Source organism: Ictidomys tridecemlineatus, chromosome 5 (assembly GCF_052094955.1).
Source record: "Ictidomys tridecemlineatus isolate mIctTri1 chromosome 5, mIctTri1.hap1, whole genome shotgun sequence".
NCBI classification, from domain to species: domain Eukaryota; kingdom Metazoa; phylum Chordata; class Mammalia; order Rodentia; family Sciuridae; genus Ictidomys; species Ictidomys tridecemlineatus.
In genome coordinates this window covers 167,022,843-167,047,982 of record NC_135481.1, presented here as the reverse complement: position 1 = coordinate 167,047,982, position 25,140 = coordinate 167,022,843, and the positions used below count along the sequence as shown (strand labels likewise).

At 37.4% G+C, this 25,140-nt stretch overlaps 1 protein-coding gene across 12 annotated transcripts in view; it reads left to right on the top strand.

Annotated features, from left to right (window-relative positions):
• The window catches only part of Plcb4 (phospholipase C beta 4), a 381,561-nt gene that overhangs the window by 291,262 nt on the left and 65,159 nt on the right, over positions 1 to 25,140 (top strand). For all 12 annotated transcript variants that reach the window (XM_078051427.1, XM_078051425.1, XM_078051426.1 and 9 more), the window contains 8 exons: positions 6,181 to 6,289; positions 10,508 to 10,718; positions 12,557 to 12,650; positions 14,902 to 14,981; positions 15,487 to 15,571; positions 18,261 to 18,351; positions 19,346 to 19,441; positions 22,691 to 22,791. In XM_078051427.1, the coding sequence (XP_077907553.1) occupies positions 6,181 to 6,289; positions 10,508 to 10,718; positions 12,557 to 12,650; positions 14,902 to 14,981; positions 15,487 to 15,571; positions 18,261 to 18,351; positions 19,346 to 19,441; positions 22,691 to 22,791 (867 nt within the window). The remainder of the gene's footprint in view (positions 1 to 6,180; positions 6,290 to 10,507; positions 10,719 to 12,556; positions 12,651 to 14,901; positions 14,982 to 15,486; positions 15,572 to 18,260; positions 18,352 to 19,345; positions 19,442 to 22,690; positions 22,792 to 25,140) is intronic.

Genomic DNA, 25,140 nt, shown 5'->3' with positions numbered 1-25,140 from the left:
GGTCACACTTTAGAGACTATGTATCAACCAGAGTCCAAATGCACTGAGGCAAAAAAGAGAAGGGAGGGACTCCACCTGCCTGCACATAAGGCCTCCACTTTGAAGTCATACTGTCCATACAATACAATATTTATTTTACTTGAAAATGTTTCAGGTTTTTCCACTCCACTAGTCTCTAGTCATGTGAAAATTATGTTCGAAATCTTTACCCAGATACTATCCACATTCTTATGCCACAGTCGCTTGAGAAATTAAATTGCCTGCCTTTGCTTTATTTCCTGGGCCCCTCCCCTCTCCCTCTTCCTCCTTTTGTGGTTTTTGTTTCATTGTTTTTTTTTCCTCAGCTTCCTCATGCACTTTGGTTAATTGATCATCTTGAATTTGGTACCATGGGCAGGAATGAGCTTCCTGCTAACAAGGGAAGACGGTAGAGAGGAGAAAATCTACTGTGTCATCAACTTGTGCCTTCCTACAATAAGGCTTCTTATGTGCTGTGACATGGGATGGAGCCAGCAACCAGCCATCAATTAAACGGAAACTTCATACCACATTTTGTGTTCAAATTCAGAAATAGCCCTGAGGCTAGGTACAGCCTTCCTTGCCTCATGCCTGAACACATTTCCTTTTATGGGTTGTTTTTATCAGTCTACCCAATAGTCACTCTTTAAGTTCCTATACAATTTTTAAAATTTTATTTGAACATTTCATTTAAATTTTATGGTTCAATTTTTATTGAAGATTTTATTTTAAAAATGTTTAAATTTGTATTAAATGTTTTTAAGTCTTTATTCAATATACATATATATCAGATCCCCCGTATTTTCTTTGCCTTGGCATCCATTTTCTATACTAATAGTCAAGCTTTTCTCTCTCACAATGACAGTAGACAATGATACTCTTTCAGTTTTTATGTTTCTTTCTATTTGGCTTCACCTTGACATTAAGGTGGTGGCTTGAGTTTTTGAGTGAGGCCGGATGGAATCAGTGTGATTCTAGATTTCTTCAGGTGATAGAAACTATAAGCCAGTCTAGGAAATTAGAAAGCCTTTATTTTTGATCCAACTTTCTGCCCCTGTATCTCTTCAGTTTCAGTCCTAGAGAACACAGCAGGAAGGACTAGTCAAAAATATGAGAGTAAAAAGAAGTTTTACCCAGAGAACATTCTGCCAACACCTGACACTCACTTTCTTGAGTCTACTCTTGTCCCTTCAATCTCTCCAAAAAGAAAAATAAAATAAAAACTTATCTTTAAATCAGAAAACTTAATTATAACGTGGAAGAGAAATATAGTTGCTAACTATGAACATAACTGTGCTGTGTCTCCTTTCAAAACCCATGCCAAAAGGGGACACAATGAGCTCTCTCAAGAAGGGATCTGGCCTTGGAATGTAAGGGACTCTGATCTGAAAGGTTACATCTTAACTTTTGGAAAATGCCTTAGCCATATTATCTCAACATGCAGTGTTCACCATTGCGGCTGGAAGCCTTGGATCATGCAATAAGGCAGGGAAAACTCAGAAACACTGGGAAGTCCAAGGCCTTAGCCTCTGTGAATACAGTTGTCAATGGTCCACATGGATATCCAAAACAGTTAACTGAAGAACTCTTTGAATTTATAAGAGAGTTCATCAAGGTAACCATTACAATCAATCTGGAAAGCAAAAACCCATAGATACACATGGCCATCAATGGTAACCAATTGGAACAGAGTAAAGGAAAAGAAATCCCCTTTATGATATGCTGGCTCCCACACCTTCTTATTCTTTCTGTGGAATTTTCTGTTCACTATACTCATGTGTACCTAAAGGAGGTGGGAAGGAGAGAATAAATGATTGGTCATTTATTACCTTGGTCTCTGTAGGGTCTATGCCACCCCCTCTCTATCCATGCCATTAACAGTCACTAGCCTGTCAGGGGTGGCTTCACATCTGCCTCCTCACCTGCTTCTCAGTATCTCCTTGGTCTTTGCTCCAAAAAGTGTGATCTGTGGACCAGCAGCACTGGTATGGCTCAGGGAGCTTGTTACAAATGCAGCATCTTCAACCCCACTCAGACCTGCTAAGTCAGAGTTAGTTCTCTTCACATTAAAGTCTGTGCAGCACTATCTAGTAGATTACTGGAGTCTTCCTTGGAATGCTTAGTGTAAGTGGGAAGAATATGAGAATGGTACACGTATTCTGATAAAGAATTTAGTCATGGCAATTCGTCAATCACATCTAAAATTTTGCCACAGTATGTCAATAGGTCCCACCCCATGGACAGGGGGAAATTTTCTTTGCCAAACTTATGAAAATAACAAACTGGAGTCTAGGAATGCTAGTGGAGGCACTTCATGGAAGTTGGCACATGGTCTGATCTACTGTCAACACAGTTGCTTGTGTGTGGCAGAATTAAAGTCTCTGGGCTTCAGTTAGTTTCAACTCCTTTTCCCTGTTCCTAATGAGAAACTACATTGATTTTAGTATTGCCACCATTTTCCTATTTGGCTTCTTACACAGATGGCAAAAATTAAGAGCCTGCAGAATTGAGGGATGCATAAAGGATAGGATAGAAAGGTCAAAAAAGAAGAGAGGAAAAAGGTGGCACATGGCAACCTTGATCAGGAGTTGGCTTTATTTTCTTTTACTGGTTACTTTCCCCTCCTATACACTGTCGTATGATCACGCTCATAAATTCAAAGAGTTCTTCAGGCTAAACATGATTTTTTTTTTTGCAGTTGGAAATATATGAGCAAGAGCTCACCATCTATTTCCTTTCACAATATCTTTATTCTTTAATGCACAGGCAAAGAGAAAAGAGAGAGGTATTTTGGCTTTATGAGTAAACTTGATTTTCCACTTATTCCTTTCTCTTTTGTATATCTTGTTTGAATATTACTTTTATTAACATCCATCTTCCCCAATGCTACCTGTATTGAAGTAGCTGATGCCTTTTCTTGAGAAGGACAGAGTAATGGGGACCTGTCCATTATCTCCTCATTTTCTTGGGTACAATTTTGTGACCTATTTTTGGAAGCTATTTAGACTCCCATTTTACAAAACACTGGATACTATGAGGTGAATATTCTGGGTACATTGCTTACCTGACTGAAAACTGATGGTCCCTCAGAGCTGGGAAGAATCTGCCTCACGGTGCTGTGTCTAAGTGGAACTCTTCTGCAACCTCATTACTCTGAGTGTACCTGGACATCATTTTCTCCTCATTGCATTTTTGCATAAAAGTTGTAGTTTTGTGACTCTAACTGTAAACCTTACCATTTGTTTCCCTGCCTCTGGATTATCCAGATTTTTTTTTCAATGTGAAAATTTTAGGGAAACCAAAGAGTATGTTATATGGCAGAATAGATGCAAAGACAAATGCAATTCCATCTTGTCTGCACTGCTTGTTGATTTGCACTAGGAATATAATTTTTAGAGTAGTGGGTTATGAGACATACATTGTAAGACTCCGTTTTCCTGTCTATTGCTTCTGATAGAGGTTGAATGACTATCATGTACATTGACACATTTTTTAGATATTTTTTTAAGAGAGAGAGAGAATTTTTTTTAATATTTATTTTTTAGTTTTCGGTGGACACAACATCTTTATTGTATGTGGTGCTGAGGATCGAACCCAATGCTGCTCGCATGCTAGGCAAGCGCGCTACGCTTGAGCCACATCCCCAGCCCCCTCCTCTGACACATTTTAATGGGGTTTACCTGGAAGTCATTTTTGTAGATTTTAGGTACCTGGTTTTTTTTGTATGCATATACAAATGTGCTAAGATGCATACCATTATAGGTTAGAGCTTCTTAAACTTGGGTGCATCAGAATTCCTGTGTTCTGCCCCAGAGAATCAGATTCAGTAGATCCAGGCATAGAGGACTGAGAATCTGCATTTCTAACAAGTTTCCCAGATGTTGGTGACATTGCTGCCACCATACTTTGAGTAGCAGTTTTAGAATACACACCTCTCTATATAAAAATACATTAAAATGTCTGAATTCTGTCTCCTCCTTTTCTTGATTTTTCTCTCTTCCCTCTCCATAGCGGAGTATCACTTCTTTCTGTCACTTTTTTAATTCATATGGATTTGCCCCATCATTTCTATCAGTCCAGAATACTTATCAATGAGCATATCTCAAAGTCAAAAGATTTCATTTTAATATGGAAGAGAAATACAGTGGCCAACTATAAGTTAACTGCTCTGTGATCTAATAAAGGATCTTCCATGATACTGTTTATGGGAGGAAGGATATGCCTACAAAGAAGGTTATTTTGTTTGCTTTTAAAATAGTGCATTCTCACATGGGTGCAGGTGGTCATTCCCTTGAACAGGGAGCTCTACTGCATGATGGCCTCATTTTCTAAAACAAGGTGCAGCATGCCTTCACTTGCCTGGCACTCCACGGCCCACCTCACAATATCTTTTTCTGTGCTCATACCATCACTTTTGTTCTTTGTGTTCTCAAGAACCATTATGAATATAACAGTGTCTGCTTTGGCATTTGCATGATTATGAGCTGTTAAAACCTGTAATTTCTCAGATTACAACAGAAGCATGCTTCATTGGGATAAATTGCCAAAATATATCAATGCCTTATAATTTAATATTCTTCACTCAGTGGTGGGAGGTGGGAAAATGAGAAAGGCTAAGACCACCTATGCTTTAGGAAATGATATCAAATGTTCCATTGGCCAAAGGCATTCATTCTCAATATAGACTTTCACTCAAATGATCATCCCCAAACAAATGGGGACAGGAAATCCATATGAACTTTTTTTAACAATTGCTTTTTAAATACCTTTCCAATAATGTCTTTCAAAGTCTGTGCATATATTTGGGTAAAGAATTGTCGCTAAGGTTCTTTTTGTTGACAAGATCTTGCTCACATCTGCTTATCAGTTATTATTCCATGAAAGTTTGCTTTATTTATTTATTTATTTATTCATTTATTCATTCATTCATTCATTTGAGAAATGGCCAAGAACACAATGCAAACCTTTCATCCACAGTAAGGTGGATCCACTGCCTACACACACACACACACACACACACACAGATTGTAGCTAGGTCAAGTAGTAAGGATGTGTCACTATACCTGTGAAATTAGGATGACTTCACTTCAGGAAACAGCTCCAGAAGCATCTTAAGTGCCCATTTTTAAAATATGATGTCATACATTTTCTGCCCAGACAATTTTCTCAGGGAAATGGAGTTAAATTTTATAGTGAGGCTGGGCATGGTAGTATGCACCTGTGATCCCAGCAACTTTAGAGGCTGAGACAGGAGGATCACAAGTTTGTGGCTAATCTGTGAAATTCAGCAAGACCCTGTCTCAAAATCATAATTTAAAAAAAAAAAAATTTAAAGGCTGGGAGCATAGCTCAATAGTTGAATGTTCCTGGGTTCAATCTTAACTACCAAAAAATAAGTAAATAAATAAATAAAATGACATAAAATAAAAGTTCTTAGCAAACAAGATGCTTCTGAACTACTTATTTAAATGCAATTTCATATGGTTTATAGCTTATCAATATTCCTTATTCTAACTTTTATCATGACAATTGATTTATTTTGAAAAAATATGAACTCGAGAAAATGAAGTTTTCAGGGTGCCCAAAAAGTCTCTTAATGACATAGAAAGATGTAATGAAAATGAAATGATATTTGCCTGTCTAACATTAGGGGGCTTTTTGGAATTGTTTTGGTTTTGGTTTTGCTTTGTCACTTAAGTTAATATATGATCTCTTGATTTATTGGAACTATTATTTATTTATTTATTTATTTATTTTTGCTTCTTTTTAAAACTAGTTTTAACATTAAATTTTTAATATTATCAATATTTTGATCTCACTTTTTATAGACAGCTGTGCCCAAAAAATATGATATGGGAAATAAAAGACAATACAGTGGACACACACACACTATATTATAAGCCTTCAACTTTTGAAGGGGGAAAAAACCCCATATTTCCTCTCCTTCCTGTTCAGTGAGAGGAACCAACAAAGTACTCCCACATTTGGACTTTTTTGAAATATATTTTAGGAGGAAAGACAGAAAGGCAGTGAAGTCTGATCTTTGTCATTATAAACATGATAGTCTAGCTATATCTTGTTTTAGAAATTATATACTTAGATATGTGAAATGCCTCCAGGGTGAGAAATGTCAACCTAAATGGAGTTATTTTCTCATCATAGCATCAACGAGATCCTCGACTGAATGAAATTTTATTCCCATTTTATGATGTTAAAAGGGCAATGCAGATCATTGAGATGTATGAGCCTGATGAAGATTTGAAGAAAAAAGGTAATAAAAAATGTTTAAAAGGCCTTTTTTTTTCCTTTTGAAACAAGAAAACATGCAACTTTTAAAGCTCTTGGATTTTTAATTTACGGTATCTATTAATGCTTTGGAGCTCCATAGAGCCACATGCCACATATTAGTAACTGATTTCTTTTTTTCTGCTCTTAAGTTAGTGTAAATTACCTTTCTTCCAAATTAGTCCTTGCTGCCTAAGATATACCATTAAATTTATTGTGCTATTAAACATAGTATTTTTTTCCCTGCATACTTTCGTATACTACTAGATTTTTTGAATATTGCTTAAAATGTAAGAATGCCAAATACGGTCCCTATTTGCAGTCCGTGAAAATAATCTCTGTCATGAAAAGTTTTCACCTCCTTTTCCTCTTTTTTTGTTTTGCCAAGCCAATTAAATTTGACACATGATTTGATGTGCCCTCTCACCCCTCATTTGACTTCTGGAATGGAAGATAAAAACAAATGACATGAAATTAAATAGTCAGGAATTACTTTAGCAAATTGTTTGCATTTCTGGACCTTTGCCCCTTTCAATGAAACTTTGGAAACAATGTGTTGTCTAAATATTTGTCAAAGGAAAGGCATGGAGAAGAATTTGAAGGTCAGTGCCATAGCAGTGGGAAGCACCTGCTGAGGGCTGGAGGGATGGTGCAGTCATAACTGGACGCTGCTGGCCTCATGTCTCAGTGGACACTGAAAGGAGATCCAGGTTTAGGTTCTATCTGTCCCACGTGGTTATAAATTTCAGGGCTTCAGCTTCCTCCTCTTTAGAGTGGTTTCTTTCTCTTTTATTTTTATTTACTTGTGTATGTATGTATTTATTTATTTATGTATGTATGTATGTAATCCTCACTTGGTACTGAGGATTGAGCCCAGAGGTGCCTTACCACTGAGCTACATCCCCTATTCTTTTTATTTTATTATTATTATTATTATTATTTTAATTTTAAGACAGGGTCAGCTAACTTGCTGACGATCTCACTAAATTGCTGAGTTTAGCCTTGAATTTACAATCCTCCTCCCTTATTCTCTCAAATTGCAGAGATTACAGGCCTGCACCACCATGCTCAGTTAAAATGTGTTCCTTCTTTTTTGCATCTATTGCCTGTGAATGTGACTGAACAGTTTATTTGTTCTCAGAACATATATAAGACCTGTTTATAGATATGTCTAGCTCACCATACCAGGGTTTTTCCTTGATTGTAGTCATACACTTACACTTTTTTCTAGGGTCACAAGCACCTATTTTTATCAAGAGTACTTCATTATTTACCTCTACCAATATTCTGATTATCATAATTTTTCCACATTATATGTAATTAAAGCAGAGGGAGCCTCAGTAGAAGAAGTGATGAGGTTCATGTCACTTCCCTGTTACTGTGTAACCTCGAGTAAGGGAATTACATCCTGGGCCCTAGTTTCCCTGCTTATAACATAGTCATTAACTTTTTCTCTTCATTACTGTTATTTTTTGCTTTTATTGTAGTTTTTTTTTTTTTTTTTTTTTTGGTGGGGGTGGTTTCTTGGGATTGAACCCAGGACTTAACACATAGTAAACATGGGCTGTACCACTGAGCTATTCCTGCAGCCCCTACTGTCATTTTTTAAAATTTGTAGAGGGCTAACTGCGCACCAAGCACTGTGCTAAATGCTGGAAATTCAAAACTGCATAAGAAATGCCTCCTGCTTTGTAGGCAGTTTTGATCTGTTCAAAGGGTAAGCCAAGTGATTCAACGATTCCTCGGCAAATGTTATGATAGATGGGTGTCTTTGGTTACTTCTAAAGTCCTTCCAAGTTATTACCATTCACACATCAAAAAAGGGTACCGAATCTTTTGTAAGTTTTCCAAAGTCTGGATGTGAGAGTGACAGAGAGCTCAGTGCTCTGACTTCTGCTCCATGGGTACTCACTCCTTGAGTGAGCTCATGCAGGCCAGTGCCTTGAAATTTCTTTCATCTGCATCTGATTTCCAAATTAAACCCTCCAGTCCCAACTTCTAACAAACTACAGACCTGCCACAGAACTGTCCATTTGGATGCTGAGTGGGCATTTCCAAACATGCTTTGATTCTCCCCATCTCCAGATCTGTTCCTTTCCCTGCCCATAAAATAATCCCATTGTTCACTCAGCTTTTCAAGTCAAAGCCCTGGGCATCATCCTGAACTTGTTTAATTCTTTCACATCACATCTGATCCAGCAGCAAAACTACAAGATCCAACCTCAACATAAATCACCTGTCATGGTCTCCACCCTACCAGGCTATTCAAGCCCACATCCTTCCTCTCCAGGAAACCAGTTTTCTTCTAACTGGTCATTCTTTTTACTCAGCACCATGCTCTACACAGCAGCCAGAGTAAACCTCTTGAAATCAAATCCAGTGATATTCCACTTTTCAAAATATCTGAAAGCTTTCCAACATACCTAGGATAAAATCCAAAGTACTTAGGACTGAAGTCCAGCTTACGTAGACTTTCACTACTTCTCCCAACTCATTTCCAGCCACTTTCCTCCTGGGTCACTCTATCTTGCTGTCATTGAGTGAACTTGGCATACATACTCCTATATCAAGGTCTTTGCACTTGATGATCCTTCTGCCTGGAATAGGGCTTCCCAACCCATTATGTGCATGGGGCCTGCTCACCATGCATGTGAGGTACCTCCACAGAGGGGCTTCACTGGCCACATATCGAGCACAGCATGCTGCCATATCTTCATCATCTTTATTCCTGCTTTCTTTGTCCTTCTAGAACTTTTATGACATATTTATTTGTTCACTTGTTTATTTATCTCACTCATAATGTGTGGGTTTCATAAAACAGGACTTGTCTGCATTTTTCTATCACTGCATATCCCAATGCCTCAAAAACTACCTGCTCTTAGAATGAATGAATGTACTCAAGGAGAGAGGTATACAAATTTTTATTGCATACTTTCAGGTATGATTAAAACTGACCTAAATATACATCAACAGAATAATGGGAAAAAAGGTATGTTATACATTCAATATGGACTACTGTACATGAAAAATAAATGCACATATGTCAGCTGGATAAGTCCCAAGAAAACATATAGGAAAAATAGCAACTTTCAAATTCTTCAAAAAGACTAGGATGGCCCTTTTATAAATTCAAAGGCATTGAAATGATCTATTGTTTCAATAAAGGCATATGTGAATAAATGCATAAGTGAAACTGAAAAACTGTGGGGAATGTTAAACACAAAAGCTAGAGGGAAGTGGTTATCTATATACCAGCAGAAAGGTAGAATTAGCTGGAACTGATGTAGGGCACTAGGGCACTGCAGTGCCATTTGTAATTATGTATTCATTTTTTAAATGTAAAGCAATGAAACAAAATGTTAATATGTGACGAATCTGTAGTGTAGGTCTATGTCAGTTTATTATGTTATCTGTACTTTCCTTGAACTTGAAATCAGTTCATAACTTGCAAATGCTTAAATTTTAAAAAGCAAAGAGCCTAGGCTGTCAGTAGTTGATAGGTAGAAGATGCTTAAATATAATGTCCTGTCCTGCAACTACCATTTGCTCCCAGCCCTGTGTCAAAAAAAAAAAAAAAAAGTGCAATTGAAATGAACAAGGGCTCTTGGGGCCACATTTCAATGACCCCTGCATATTTTTTTTCACCAGCCTCACCCCCTACCTTTTTAAATAAAATAGAAAAATAAAATTGTTTAAATTTGGAGGACACCATATCCAGGAAAAAGTCCCTTTTCCAATTCAGTGGGAAAAGTACTGACTTATAATTAATATTATTTCCATTTTTTTAAATAATGCCTCTTATATGTATTCTCAATTGGTTCTGGAAAGAAATGGGACCAGTATTTTTTCCCCACTTGGAAGAAGAGGAAGCTGAGACCAAGGAGGTGACAGAAGTAGAGCTAGAGAAAGTCCCCTGACCCCTTGTAACCATCGCTTATAGCACTGTGTTTTTTAATCTGGAGGAACATGTACTTCCATTATCTTGAATATAAAAAAAAAAATGCCACCTCTTTGTTGAATGCCTGTGTTATTTATAATTTGCCATTCTATGACTTTGTTCAAGTTCTGTAAGATGAAGTTTCTTAGGAAGGTAATATGAAGAAGTTTTTACTCTTGCTGTGCAAGCCAACTTGCCTTTCCTGGATAAAGTGAGATGCACATCGTCAGAGCTACAGGTGCTATTAAGATATTCTTTTTCCCCTAGGACTCATATCAAGTGATGGGTTTTGCAGATATCTGATGTCAGATGAAAATGCCCCAGTCTTCCTAGATCGTTTAGAGCTTTACCAAGAAATGGACCATCCTCTGGCTCACTACTTCATCAGTTCTTCCCATAACACCTATCTCACTGGCCGACAGTTTGGTGGGAAGTCTTCAGTAGAAATGTACAGACAAGTTCTCCTGGCTGGTTGCAGGTCAGAAACTCAGAGATGGCCATTTGGGACATGTGGGGTAGGGGGGTTATACAATGCTCTTCAATGTATAGTTGTCCCCCCTTATTCACAGGGGTATATTCCAATACCTCCAATAGATGCTTGAAATCATGTATAGTATCTAACCCTATATACTATTTCTTGCTATATATACATACATATGATAAAGTTTTACTTACAAATGAAGTACAATAAGAGATTAATGACAATAACAATAATAAAATAGAATAATTATTAAAAATGTACTGTAATAAATTCCTTGTGCTTTGGGGGCTTTACTGAGTACAATAAGCCTTACTTGAGCACAGTGAGATAATCTGACAGATAACTAAGAAGGCTATTAAGTGGTTACTGGGTGGGTAGTGTATACCTTGTGGATACACTGGGCCATGGAATGATTCACACTGGAGGCTGGACATTGGGGTAGCAAGAAATTTAATTGTCCTACTCAGAATTAAAATCTTCTGAAATGTTTATTTCTGGTATTTTCCAATTAATATTTCCTGACCTCTGCTGATCATGGATAAATAAACTAGGAGTAAGGGAGGACTACGGTAGTTTATTTTTTTCTGAAATAAGAAGTTGTAATCAGAGTGAAAACAACATTTGTCGTTCTTTTTAATGGATTATGATGGCCATTTAACCTTGAGAAAGAAAGGACAATATTACTTCCATAAGGGTCTAGCCTTGTTCTATGACACAAAAGATAGTATTTTACATTAAATAGGCCCCCCAAAATGGCAAAAAACCTTCACATCTTTTAGAAGTCATGGTTTTTACTAGTTATAGGTACTTGCAAATTTAATGTTCAAGGCTCAGAAATTTCATTCTCTAAGAAGAGATTCCTAAAAATATTTTTTTACAGTTGTACTCAAATATTTGAGATTTTAAAATGGCCAGAATGTTGAAAGTGAAAAATAAAAAAGAAGGTGCACTATGACTTTTTTCTTGGTTACCAATTAAGCAAAACTTAATTTTTTTTATCACACAATTTTTGTATGTGGAAATACTTTTAAAAGAAATTAACCACATCCCTACTTCTATTCACATACTTCCTCTGAATACTTGAGTTCTTTGTTTTGTTTTGTTTGTGGTGCTAGGGATCAAACCCAGAACACCGTGTGCATGTGAGGCAAGTACTCTACCAACTGAGCTACATCCCCAGCCTGAATACTTGAGTATTAATCACTGAAAAAAAAAAAAGAAAAAAGAAAGAAAGAAAAGAAATTCTTATATAGTGAACATAACATGATCCCACTTAATACAATTAAAAATAATTTAATGTCAACTGGACATGGTGGCACACACCTGTGATTCCAGTGGCTCAGGAGGCTGAGGCAGGAGGATTGCAAATTCCAAAGCCAACCTCAGCAACTTGGTGAAATCCTAATTAAGCAAATTATGGAGAACCTGTATCAAAATAAAATATAAAAACAGTTGCGGGTGTAGCTCAGTGGTAAAGCACCCCTGGGTTCTAACCCCAATACCAAAATAATAATAATAATTTATTGTTATCTAAATCTAGCCTACATTCAAATTCCCCCAGTTATCCTCTCATTGTTCCTTATTGAATTCATACAGAACTGTACTACTTGTCTCCTCTAAGTCTCTTAATCTGACTCAGCCCTTTTTGATGATACCAAACTGATGAGAAGAATAATGTGTTTTAGGCTGTACATGTCATGAAATAGCCATGTTGCATAATTCATCTGATTTCCTGCTGTCTAAGGAAACAACTTATTTTGATGCCTCTCTTTGAGTTTGTATACACACTCTTCTATTGTAAGAATTCCATGTTGTCATTTTTGCTGTGTTCCTAGGTGTGTTGAACTTGACTGTTGGGATGGAAAAGGTGAAGATCAAGAACCAATAATAACTCATGGGAAAGCAATGTGTACAGATATACTTTTTAAGGTATGTTTTAAAATTACACAGCCACAAATTCTTTCAAACTGTTATGCAGGAAATAGGGAGGTGGAAAATAATGTTTTCATTTTCTCAAGCATTATGCCTTCATATTTCTTTCTTCCAGGTTTGAGGGGAGATGCACGACAAATGTTATCTCCACTTAATGTCTTCTTGTATGATTTTTCCTGCTTTCAAATGGCAACGATTGCATAATGAGGTTTCTCCAGAAGTCTCCTAGTTTACTCACCTAAAAACTTCATAGTCTTATCTACTTATTTGTTTGCTTTATTTGCATTTTCTTGAAGGACTTAAAGGCAGCATAAAAAATAAATATAGGAAAAAAGTAGATTATAGACAGATAGGACCTGTAAGAATAAAAGAATGAGGTTAGAGTTTATAGATGCTTGTCAAGAAATCATAATCTTGCACAAACACATGATTTACAGGATCCATAAATGAAAAGCACAATTATTATCAGAACTGACACCAATGAAAAATTTGCTATCCTTATAAATGGGCATCTCAGTAATGGTGATGTCCATGTGTGATTTGAAGAGTGGTTTCTTAGAGCTGCTCAATATGCCACTGGTAGCCTGCCAAAAGATAAGTCAAACAAAGAAATTCTGTGATTGCCAATATGTCAGATCCACCTATGTTCTTTTGATGTTGCATAGGATGGATATTTCAATACTTGGAACAACTGGTTCTCAATTCCACATGTGAAAAATCACCAGAGATGTTTTAAGAAACCCAGACACCTAGGTCCTATACCTGTAACACACCATGAATATCATTTCTCTTAGCCACAAAGTTGATAGGTTTTGATGAGCAGTCGCTCAAGATTATGCTTCCTGGGAAGAGCCAAGAAATATGCAAGTGGGAAGCTGTGAATTTGCACAGCCAGCCAAATTGATAGGGAAGGCTATGAACTCTCCTTAGAGAATTAAGGAGCCTAATAAGGAAGCATAGGTGAAAAACAGGCCATTACCTCTCAGCTTGGACTGAGCAAAGTACCATTAGAGTTTTCCTTAAAACATAATTCTTGGTCAAGTGGATAGTTAAGGACATGAACACTTTTACCTGGGGAGAAATTTTAAGCAAGAATAACTAAATGGCCAGATGCAATGCTGCACACCTACAATCTCAGTGGCTTGAAAAGCTGATGCATGAGGATGACAAGTTCAAAGCCATCCTCAGCAACTTATCGAGGCCCTAAGCAATTTAGTGAGACTTGGTCTCAAAATAAAAAAATTTATAAAGGGCTGGGGGTGTTGCTCCGAGGTTAAGCATCCTTGGGTTCAAAAAAAAAAAAAAGAAGAAGAAGAAGAATTAAATGACCAACTCAACCATAAGGATGTTTACATAAAATATTCTAAGCTTACCTGACCTTGAGCATTATCAAATGTCGTCAAATGGACTTCCCTGGATAACTATGGTAAAATATTTTCCCGATTCATTGAGTGAAGTGCTTGCCCTGTGGTTAGCTACCAATCATTAAATAAATGCTTTGGTTGCAGAAGTATTGCTTTTATACCTGTATTTCTAAAGCAAAGTAGAGACTTGGGCTCACTATCTTATGAGGCCTCTCCATTTTCATAGAGATAGTGGGAGGGGGATACATTCGACTCATTCAAGTGCGAGGGAGATCCTGAGCACACCCTGTTTTACCTGGCATGGTGCTTGACCAAAGAGAATCCTTCCTCTGAAACTCTTCCCCATATTAACCAGGCCAATATGAAACAACGAATATTGCAAATGTTACATCTATATTGAATTAATGAAATGTAGCCCAAGACTGATCCCCAAACACAGAGGAGTCAATAGAATTTTCTAGCAGTCCTAAAGGTATTACCAACACATTTCTCCAGAGGTGGGAAGAGTTAAAGAGGGATCTCTTGGAAAAATCCCTGTGCCAAAGCTTAGCTTCTCCTCAGGGAAAATGTTGAATACTGAGTCCCTGGCTTGGAAGATCATCAGGTAAGTAACAAGGAGATCACTTAAATAAAATCTCTTGTAAGTTGACAGTACCATCATTCTGGGGGTATAAAAGATAGCTTTGGGTAAACAAATGTCGTTAACCATTAACTGCACACTTGGTCTATCGAACTATTAGAGGTATCAAGGTGGATGGGTTCTCCAGGTCTGATTGGCAGCAATTGACTTTCAGCAAGAAAGTCTCAATTAATGAACTGAATGGTTTGAGGTGCCTTGAATTTTTCTGCTCTTTTCTCTCATTAACCACTTTTTATTTTTAAAGGATGTAATTCAAGCCATCAAGGAAACTGCATTTGTCACATCCGAATATCCTGTAATTCTCTCCTTTGAAAATCACTGCAGGTATATTGATTCATTTTACTCCAAGACACTAAAGATGTTGTTTCCTAACTCCTACTCCTCATCCTCACCTTAGCAGTATATCTTTTTAAAAAACTGTTTTAGTTTGTTTTTTGAATTGCTAAGTGCCAACTGATCTTCCAGTAAGTATGGAGAATCTTATGCAAACCCCATCTCTCCAAAAAAGTCATCTTCACCTGGTTTAGAAAATGCTTGCTCTAAACAAAAGGTCAAAGATTGGACACCTTGCTTCAAGTTTCATTGAAATTGGAAGATTTGAATATAACTTAACAAACATTGTTGCATTCTTAGCAGTTTTAGTTTGGGGGTGACTTCATTTTTAACTGAATCAGTTAAAGTTTGGTATTTGAAAGTATATCTCATTCACATTGTGAGGATAATCATGCATTTTGCAGATGAGATTCTTTAATTGCCTAGAATGGTGTTTTCTTAAACTTGGAAGGTTAATGGATGTTTGAATTTACAAATGCCACTTCTTTCTCTCCAGCAAATATCAACAGTACAAGATGTCCAAATATTGTGAAGATCTATTTGGGGATCTCCTGTTGAAACAAGCACTTGAATCACATCCAGTATGTATTTTTAGAAAACCATATTTCTAGCATGAATGAATTTGTTTTGAAATTCATTTTTGAAGGGTCAAGTAGCACTGAAGGACTGATGCTAAAGATCTTCATATTTATTTAAATTCTTCAGTCCAAAACGCGTTTTTATCATGCTTTGAAAGGATGAATTTAATTTGGAAGAGATTGGGGTCTCATGGTTTAAATTTCAGCACCCAGGCCAAGAGTCTAGATTCTGTATTTATTCTCAATATTAGTTAGATGTTAGAATTATCTCGGGGAACTGTGAAAAACACCTATGACAGGGCTGCACCCACAGATTGATTTAATGGACCCAGAGTCTGCCACCAGCATAGTGCTTTTTAAAAGTCCTCCAGGTGAGTAAATGTTTGCCTGCTATTCAGAAGCCATGGAAGCCTCTTGTTATGGAAAATGCTCTAGATTGATGTCACAGTATCCTGAAGTGCAAGTTCCCAACTCCAAAACAAAGTCTTGGTTAAACTGATATGTACATTTGAAAAATATTTATCCTAATTAATAATACATGACAGTAGAATGCACTTTGACACATCATATATAAGTGGGATATAATTTCTCATTCTTTTGGTTGTACATGATGGAGACTCCCACTGGTAATGTAGTCTAATGTAATCTAATAGTAGTCTAATTGGATTACCCTAATGTACATAGGGTAGTTTCTTTATAACATAAAGAATATTAGTCTGTGGTCCATAAATTCCTGAGGCCTTTGATTTCATTCTAATTGCATGTAAGTTTTATATATGTGATCATTCCAGGGGGTTCTTTATATTTTTATAAGGAGCTATAACCTCCAAGAGGTTAAGACTCACTGTCCAAAGAGGTTGTGGGTAGCAAGACAGTTAATGCAATTAAAGTACAAAACTCTTTATGATGGTGGGATATTTGACATGCCTCTTGGGAAGCCAGCTCCAGGGGGCCCACACATGGTAGCATGAGATGGCAGAAGAGGAGCATGACAGTAACAGAAGAGAAGGGTGCTTTGTGTTACATGTGAATAATTTGGGTGGTTTTATGAGATTTTGGGGGGTTTTGTTTGTTTGTTTTGTCTTGTTTTGTTTTCTCTGGAAGTGTGTCTGAGAGAACTGAAAAGATATGGAGACAAGGATATTTGTGTCCTTTGCTTCCTCCATCTGATTCTGTTCAGCCTATTGAAGCAGGTGCCTGCCCATGGCCTCAAAGCACTTCCTGTTTCTCTGCCCACTGGCGTAACTCAATCTGCCAGCACCCACAACTCCATGCCTGTGTCCTCTGCTCCCTAGAGCCTGCTCTGTCCACAATAAAAGACCAGCCAAAAGTGTCAGAGAATTAACACTCCCACTTCATGCTCTATCACTCCCGAGGTGGGCTGATTCTGAGCACCTGTTCTCCTCTTGTCTCCCAGGGGATTGATAGCAGAAGTGCTGTCGCTGAGCTACATCCCCAGAACTTCTTATTTTTCTAACTTTTTTTTTTTTGAAATAGGGTCTTGCTAAGTTGCTTAGGCTAGCCTCGAACTTGTGATCCTCCTTCATCAGCCTCCCAAGTAGATGGGATTACAAGTGTATACCACCAAACATGAATATTTTATTATTTTTTTAACCTGAACCCTCCACTTACTTTTCTGATTAGAGTAAAGTGCTTATTTTTTTGTGAAAATTCCACTATATTCGTAGTGAAATGATGTTTACATGCATGAATGTGGTTATGGAAATCATAGGTAGTATACATGGGAATAAGACCAACTGTCTGACCTGAAGGGATTTTAGTCTAGAGGGCTGGGGTTTGGGTGGAAACAGGACACAAAAGTAAACACACAACTGAGAAAGAAGACAAACAATTATGCATTGAAATATTTGTTAGAGAAGTCCTGGTACAAGAGAGACCCCTGGGGAATGGACCAGTTCCACTTGGCTGCCTGTAGGAAGCAGCATTTCAGCCAAAGGTCTCACTTAAGGCAAGATAGACAGAAAATACAGTGTCTTGCTTGTCATCTGTGGAATATAAATGAGTTTGGGAAATGACTAGACACTTGGAAGTAAAGATGGACAGATAAGGGTATTGATTGGTAGGTACAGAACAGATGTCTATATGTGGGACAGTTCCATGAAAATAATAACCTAAAGGGACACACTATTTCCAGACTTAAATGAAAGTAAATAAAGTCACAGTAGAGTTCAGATTCCAATAATTAGGACCATTCCCTTCTTGATTCCCTTGTTGAACCCACAAAACTCAATCCCATGTATTGAGTCGGAACAGCTACTAAGCAGACAGACTTGCTGAACAGTCCAGCTCTTGGGAGCTCTAGGGAACCTCTCACCTGGGAGAGCCAATCCCAGCCCCAGTGTGACCCACTGTACTTTATCAGAGACCTAAAGGGTGCAAGGCCTGAAGTGGAGGAGGACCCTCACCTGCAACACCACCCAGGCCAGACTCCAGCTCTACTGAGGAAGTTGGAGGAGCTCTGCACATCTCTGCAGACTGAGGATTCCAAGTTTGCAGCATTTTTCTAAGGCCAAGTTGGATGGGGTGGGCCAATTTGGTTGTCAACATGTGAAAAGGTGCTGACTGCCATCTAGTGGATGTTGGGTGGTATGACTCCAGGCCTCCCATGCTCCAAAGCTGGAGTAGAAAAACACAACCATTGCTAATTTCAGCTCTTTCTGTGTCTCTCTAGCTGGAACCAGGAAGACCGTTGCCATCCCCCAATGACCTCAAAAGAAAAATACTCATCAAAAATAAGCGACTAAAACCTGAAGTTGAAAAGAGTAAGTCAAATATGCACACAAATAGAAGCATGTGTTTGGACAGTACAGCTGTCTAACATGAAATTCATTGTAAAACCATCAAATTTGGGGGACAGAGGTGTAACGATGATGTTACATATACTTTCTGTAGCAAAATTATCAGTTTCATTTGATTTCAGTTTGTACATAGACTCATTCATACAGTAGAAAAAGTACATTCATACATGCACATGCCAGAATTTGCAAGTGTCCTGAGGAAAAAAAGTGAGAAGCAGAAGGAAAATTTTGTATTACAATATATCTTGTTACGCTTTCTTTAAGAAAAGTTGTACTTTATCCACTAATGTACAAGACTATTTCCCAGTAGTATCCTTAATGCTGACTATTGGCCATTTTATATGTGTTCCCAACTAATTGAAGAAAAATACCTGAATAGTTCATTTGTATCTTTTGATAACTAGTTCCTTTGTATATTATAATTTGTGATTTGTCCATGCATATTTTCCCATTTTTTAAAAAAGTAATTTCATTTGTCTAGCTTAATTACTTACAAGAACTTTTTTACTTAGGATAATAACCCCAGTTATATTAGTCGAATATCTTTTATCCTAAAGTTTTGTTCTCTCTACTGTGCAGATCTCTTTTCTATCACTTCACCATCATTGTTTGTAAAACTTGGTCTGTGCCAGATTCTCAAAATTAATGGGTGTTTGTTTTCTGGGTTTAAATCCTGAATCCTCCTTTCAAATGTAGAAACCAGAATTTTGGACAGTTCACCATGTTCTAGTGGCAGCCCTTCTTCATGTGTATACAGAGTGTTTGATGCACAATTCTTATAAAAAAATAAGATCAGCAGGAATGGGGAAGACAATGACCACTGCTAAACCTTAGGGCATGGTCAAGAGGTGCCAAAACAACATACTTCCTTTCCTTCATCTCCATATCTGACATAAAGGCCAAGTTTTGTAAGTGATCTAACATCTGTCACCATCTCCTTGTTTCTTCATAATAACAGAACAGCTTGAAGCTTTGAAAAGCATGATGGAAGCTGGGGAGTCTGCAGCTCCAGCTAGCATCTTAGAGGATGATAATGAAGAGGAAATAGAAAGTGGTGAGTTGCTATTTCAAGTGATATGTTACAATACTTTGTAACGTAGGTAAAACATGAGTTTCATTGGGTCCTTTATAGTGGTTACATTATAGTTTTAATACTCAGGTGTGTATTTACAGATCAGCCTTCATCTTTCATTATTTTTGATCCTTTTTTTTTCAAATATTATTACTTCTAACTTACCTGGGCATTGGAAACTGGCTTAGTCATCTCCCTCCCTGTGTGTGTCCAGCTGTTAAGCAGAAATTCACAGCCAAAGATGATGGTGGTAATAGCCTGGGAATGTAGAATGAAAGAACTTCAGGTAAATCATTGGCTTGTGTTTAGAAAGTGAACAAGAAACTAAGAGACAACATTTAAAATTTCAAGTTCAGGCTGGGTTGTCGCTCAGCAGTAGAGCACCTGCTTAGCTTGTGAGAGGCCCTGGGTTCTATACCCAGTACCAAAATAACATAAACAAACAAAATTCAAGTTTAAATGCCTTCAAATAATCTACTGCTCAGAATTATCTATATAAGTAGATAATTTTACCAAAGGCATCTTAGCCACAAATATTTGATTATTTTTAATTGTTTATTTTGTTTTTGCCATATATCCACAACCATAATGTTTCGTTTAAAATTAGGATTGGCAGTACAAGGTGGCTTATACTTATAATTTCAGTTACTCAGGAGGCTAAGGGAGGAGGTTTGCAAGTTCAAGGCCAGACTCAGCTAGTTTGTGAAACTAAATAATTTAGAAATACAATAATTCAGAAATTCCCATTGAAAAGTTTACTAAATAGAAACTAAAATTCCTAAAGGGAAAGTCTTAACTTATTATCTTAACACTTAAAATATGATTTTAGGAAAATTGGTAAAAAAAAATGTTAAAAACAGTAAGCTGTGAGAATTATCTTATTCACGACCCCTTAATAAAGACTCCTGACTGTAGAACCAATGTCATATGTTTATGTTGTGGCAGGGAGGATTAGAGAGGCCAAAGATATCTGATTATCCAATTTATGCCTTCAGTAGCTATTTATCTATTACTGTGTAATAATCCACCCCAGACTTGGAGGCTTTATAATTATCTCTTATGGTTTTGTGGGTCACCTGGGCTTGTGTTGCTGGTTCTCCCTTGGGCTTCTCATGCAGTTACTGGCAGATGACATATGGGGCTGAAAGTTTGGTTGCACTGGTTATCCAAGGTGACTCTCTCACATGGCTGGCAGCAAATGCTGGCTCTCGGCTGGGAAGATAACTGGAATCAGTGAGAAGAACACACACTCGGGATCTCTGGGATTTGGGCTTCTCACAGCACAGTGGCTAAGTGCCTATTTAGAGTATCCAAGAGCCTGTGTCCCAAGAAGTAGGAGCTGCCGAATTCTTTAACAGTTATGCCTAGAATTGGTGCAGCCTCACTTCCTCTCTATGTTATTATTCATCAAAGAAGTCTTAGCACTGCCCAAATTCAAGAAGGCAGATGAGTGACAAGATCTTTTTGTGGAAGAACACATTAAGGGCAGCTCTCAATGTAGCTGTTTTGGGAAAATTCAGTAGTCAATGGTATTATATTCTGTTACATCATATATCTATTATATTATTTTGCATATAATAAATATGTAAAATATATAAAAATATAATATTTAGTACAAATTTTATAAGTAAAATATAATAAATAAATAAACCTAAACTACACTTAAGGACAAAGTATCATACATATATGTATATATTTTAACAGATCAGCAAAATACTTCAAAAATGAAAAAAAAAAAAAAAAGGTAAATATTAAGCAAAATCAGTTCCATGATTTAGGTTAAAATTTTAAAGATGGGAACTGAAGACATAGCCAATACTATAATCTAGTAAAACAAACTGCAGAAATAATGGAATAAATGAAGAAGAAATATAGATTAATAATAATAGCTACTAGCATTGTAGTACCAACTGGGCACCAGGCAGCCTTCATTACTGCTTTATATAACCTTCATCATCTAGCCCAATGAAACAGGTATGATGAAACTCCTTTTTTTTTTTTTGTGGTACCACGGATTGAACCCAGGGTCAATTACCCACTGAGCCACATCTCCAGCCCTTTTTTGCATTTTATTTAAAGACAGGCCCTCACTAAGTTGCTGAGGCTGGCTTTGAACTCACGATCCTCTTGCCTCAACCTCCTGAGCTTCTAGGATTATGGGCATGCTCCACGACGACCTGGTCACTTACCATTCTGAAAGACACTTTCTTCCTTCTTGGCACATATGCTAATGATTCTTCGAGGCACACAGCTTCTAGTAACTACCATCTTATTCCAAAATTGAGATTCTAATTTTATTTTGTATATAAATAACTCCATGGAATAGTACAGCAGTAAAATAAATACCTGCAAAGATATAATCATCCACTGAATTTCATTTTAGGGGCACAGAGGTCCTTCTGACTTAGTAATGTATACAATTCTTAGATTTCCTCAACTACTTGGCTGTAGTGCTGGTCAACCAGTTGGCTTCAATTGCCTTGGTGTCAACAAACGATCCAACTATATATAGGTTACTAGAGCCTCTAATTTAGATACATTGGCATAGAGGGCAGAAGGAAATCAGCATGGTTCAAGAGGGCATTCCTGCCTAGAGGTTGTGGAAAATAGAAAAGACTCTCAGTGAAAGAACTGCTTAACCATTAGACTAAGTTTAGACTCAGAAGAGCCTCTGACTCCTGGCCCTAGGAGACAAGCAGTGGGGAATACCAAAATCACATATGTTGTGGTGTGTTTGTGCGCTCATGCACCTTCAGAAATGATACTGTGCATTTGTGTACTCTTTAAAAGTACTAATTATTAAATGTCTACCACTTGTATGGGACTCACTCCTTGTCTTCAGGTAGTTACATCTGGCTGGGCTGGTTAGATGAAACACACAGATTGAGTATTCTTTTTACAAAGCACTTGAGAATTGAAGTATTTCAGTTTGGGGAGTTTTTTCAGATTTTGGAATATTGTCATAGACTTTTTTTACCAGCTGAATACCCCTAATTAAAACAAAATGAAGATTCAAATTGCTTTGAAATCTGAAAAAAAAGTGTTGTCGTCATGATGCTCAAAAAGTTTTGGATTTTTGGAGCGTGTCAGGTTTCAGATTTTCAGTTCACAATTTGCAGAGTATATAGGTCATGGAAAATCTTTTGTCATGTTCTTCCCAAGATTTCAGGCAAGGTCTGACTGCTTTCCAGTAATTTGGGTTCATGAATTTTTCTTTTGTTTTTCACACAGCTGACCAAGAGGAGGAAGCTCACCCTGAGTTCAAATTTGGAAGTGAACTTTCTGCTGATGACTTGGGTCATAAGGAAGCTGTTGCAAATAGTGTCAAGAAGGTCAGAGTCTTCATGGCCCTTTTCTTTCACAATGTGGAGCTGTTATGAAATTTTGGAAATGTTTCAACTACAAGAGGATAAAGTAGCCTATCATTCCCTTTAATTGCACAAGATAGAACTTTCTGCTGGGTGACCCAGATTTCACACATACACAATATTAAGTTAGAAAGGACATTTAAATTACTTATTAGCCATGCCCAGTATTAACTACAATTTATTTAGCCAGTTTCCTTTAAATACTATCATTTATTATGTCATTTAAATATTATTGTTTTTATATTATATTGTAGGTGGGTAGAGAGACACCCACAGCGTCCCAGGTCACCTGTTAGAATCATCAGAAAATAACCCCTGAATATCCTTTCATTAGAGAACTACTAATTAATATTCCCCTCCTAATGTAGAGTGAGCATAAAAAATATTTCCAACCACTTATTCAATAAAAAAAAATTATTGAGTAACAATTATATTTTAGACACAGTCTAGGCTACCACCATCTAAAAGGGTCAAAACACATTTACTTTCTACCCTTCGGTAGCTTGTCGTCTCCTACAGTTTAGAGACATAGTTGGAAATAGACTGTGAACAGATAAATAATTATGCAGTTCAATTTTTCATAAGTGCTATTGTGAAAATAAAAGCAAGTGCTAAATTGGAGACTAATGAGAATAACAAGGTGGCGGGAATAAGAAAACCGGAATCCAAAGGAGAAGGAAGAATTTATCATACACAGAAAGAAGAATAACTTTCCACATAGAGGAGACACTACAATAGTAACCCCAAAAATGGATTGAAGGAGCAGCAGAGTGGATCAAGATGAGATGAGGTGGATAGCCAGCAACTAGATGATGCAGGACTTCAGAGGCTACCATGATAAATTCAAATTTAAAGTGAAATATGTAGCCATTGAAAAAGCAGGAGTCCTTGTAGTCAGATATGAGTTTTAGAAGATCGTGCTTCTTGCCATATTGAGACTAGTTTAGAAGGAAACAAGAGTGGAAGCAAGAAAAATAGTCAGGGTAGAAAGAGCCCCTAATGGTGAAACTGGACAGAATGGTTTCAAGATGTATTAAGGAACCAAAACGATACAAATCACTGATGGATTGAATGTTGTGAGTGAGGGAGAGAGAAGAAGGTGACCTTCTGGAGTACTTTTTTGAGGAACTGGGTAGACTGGAGGAGGGAAGACTGGAAAAGAACGAATTCAGGAGTTCCAAATGGGACGGGTGATCTACAATGCCTGTGAGATAGATACTCAAGGAAAGGTGTCAGGCATTGACATTTATCTCTCAGGTTCATTTCATTAGTTGCTGCTACTCTCTTATTTTCATCTTTTTTCTCATTATCGTCATCACTAGCATCATCATAAGCTAAATCCAGAAGAGAGGTTGAGCTGGGAGTTCAACAGGTCATAGTTGATCCATGGAAATAACTGAGATGATCCATGGGGTTGGTGGAAAAGAAGGCCCAAGTAGAACACTAGGTAAAAATGGGTTCACAAGAGAGGAGCTAGGAAAGAAGAAATATGGCCCATGAAAACTAGGAGAGCACTGTTAACCTAGTGGTTGACTGTGGAATTCTGTAGAGTTTCTGAGTAACAAGTCTCAAGAGTGTCCATTGGATTGGTAGCATGGAGGTCACTGGTGAACTTGAAGTGTCAATGGAATGCTGGCGGGAGAAGGGTACTGGAACAGAGAAGGGATAGTAACTGTGCTTTTGAGAAGTTTTGCTGTGAACGGGGGCAGGAAAAGGGCTGGTAGCTAAAGGTAACCTGAGGAGTCAAGGGAGTGTTATTTGTAGGGTGAAGAAATCTGGAGCTTTCTTGCACGCAGCCAAGGATGGTACATCAGAGAGGGAGAGATTAATCTTCCAGGAGAATAAGGGAGAATGCTTGGGAATTCCTTGAGAAGACCAGCACTGACAGGATGATGGTGATATGAAAGTGTGATCTTGATGGGAGCAAAGATACTTTCTCTGTGGCTACAATGGACAAAGATGCAGGTGGATGGATTTGGTGGCAGGAAGAGGAGAGTGTAATGATGAACAAAGTCAAAGAAGCATTGCCATTGGACTCTCCCTTTTCTGATCTATGAAGTACATTGAGATTGCTGTATATCTACTAAGGCTTAAAGAGTATTGTTGTACTACATGAAGTCATGAAGTCATCAATGCTCTCTTAGCCAGTTTGTGCTGTCATAACCAAAGTATCATAGACTGGTTGACTTAAACAACAGAAATTTATTTATTTCTCAAACTTTTGGAGACTACAAAGTTCAAGATTCAAGTGTGTTGGCCAGTCAGTCCTTGGTGAGAGCCCAGTAATGTCTGCACATAGTAGAGAATGAGAAA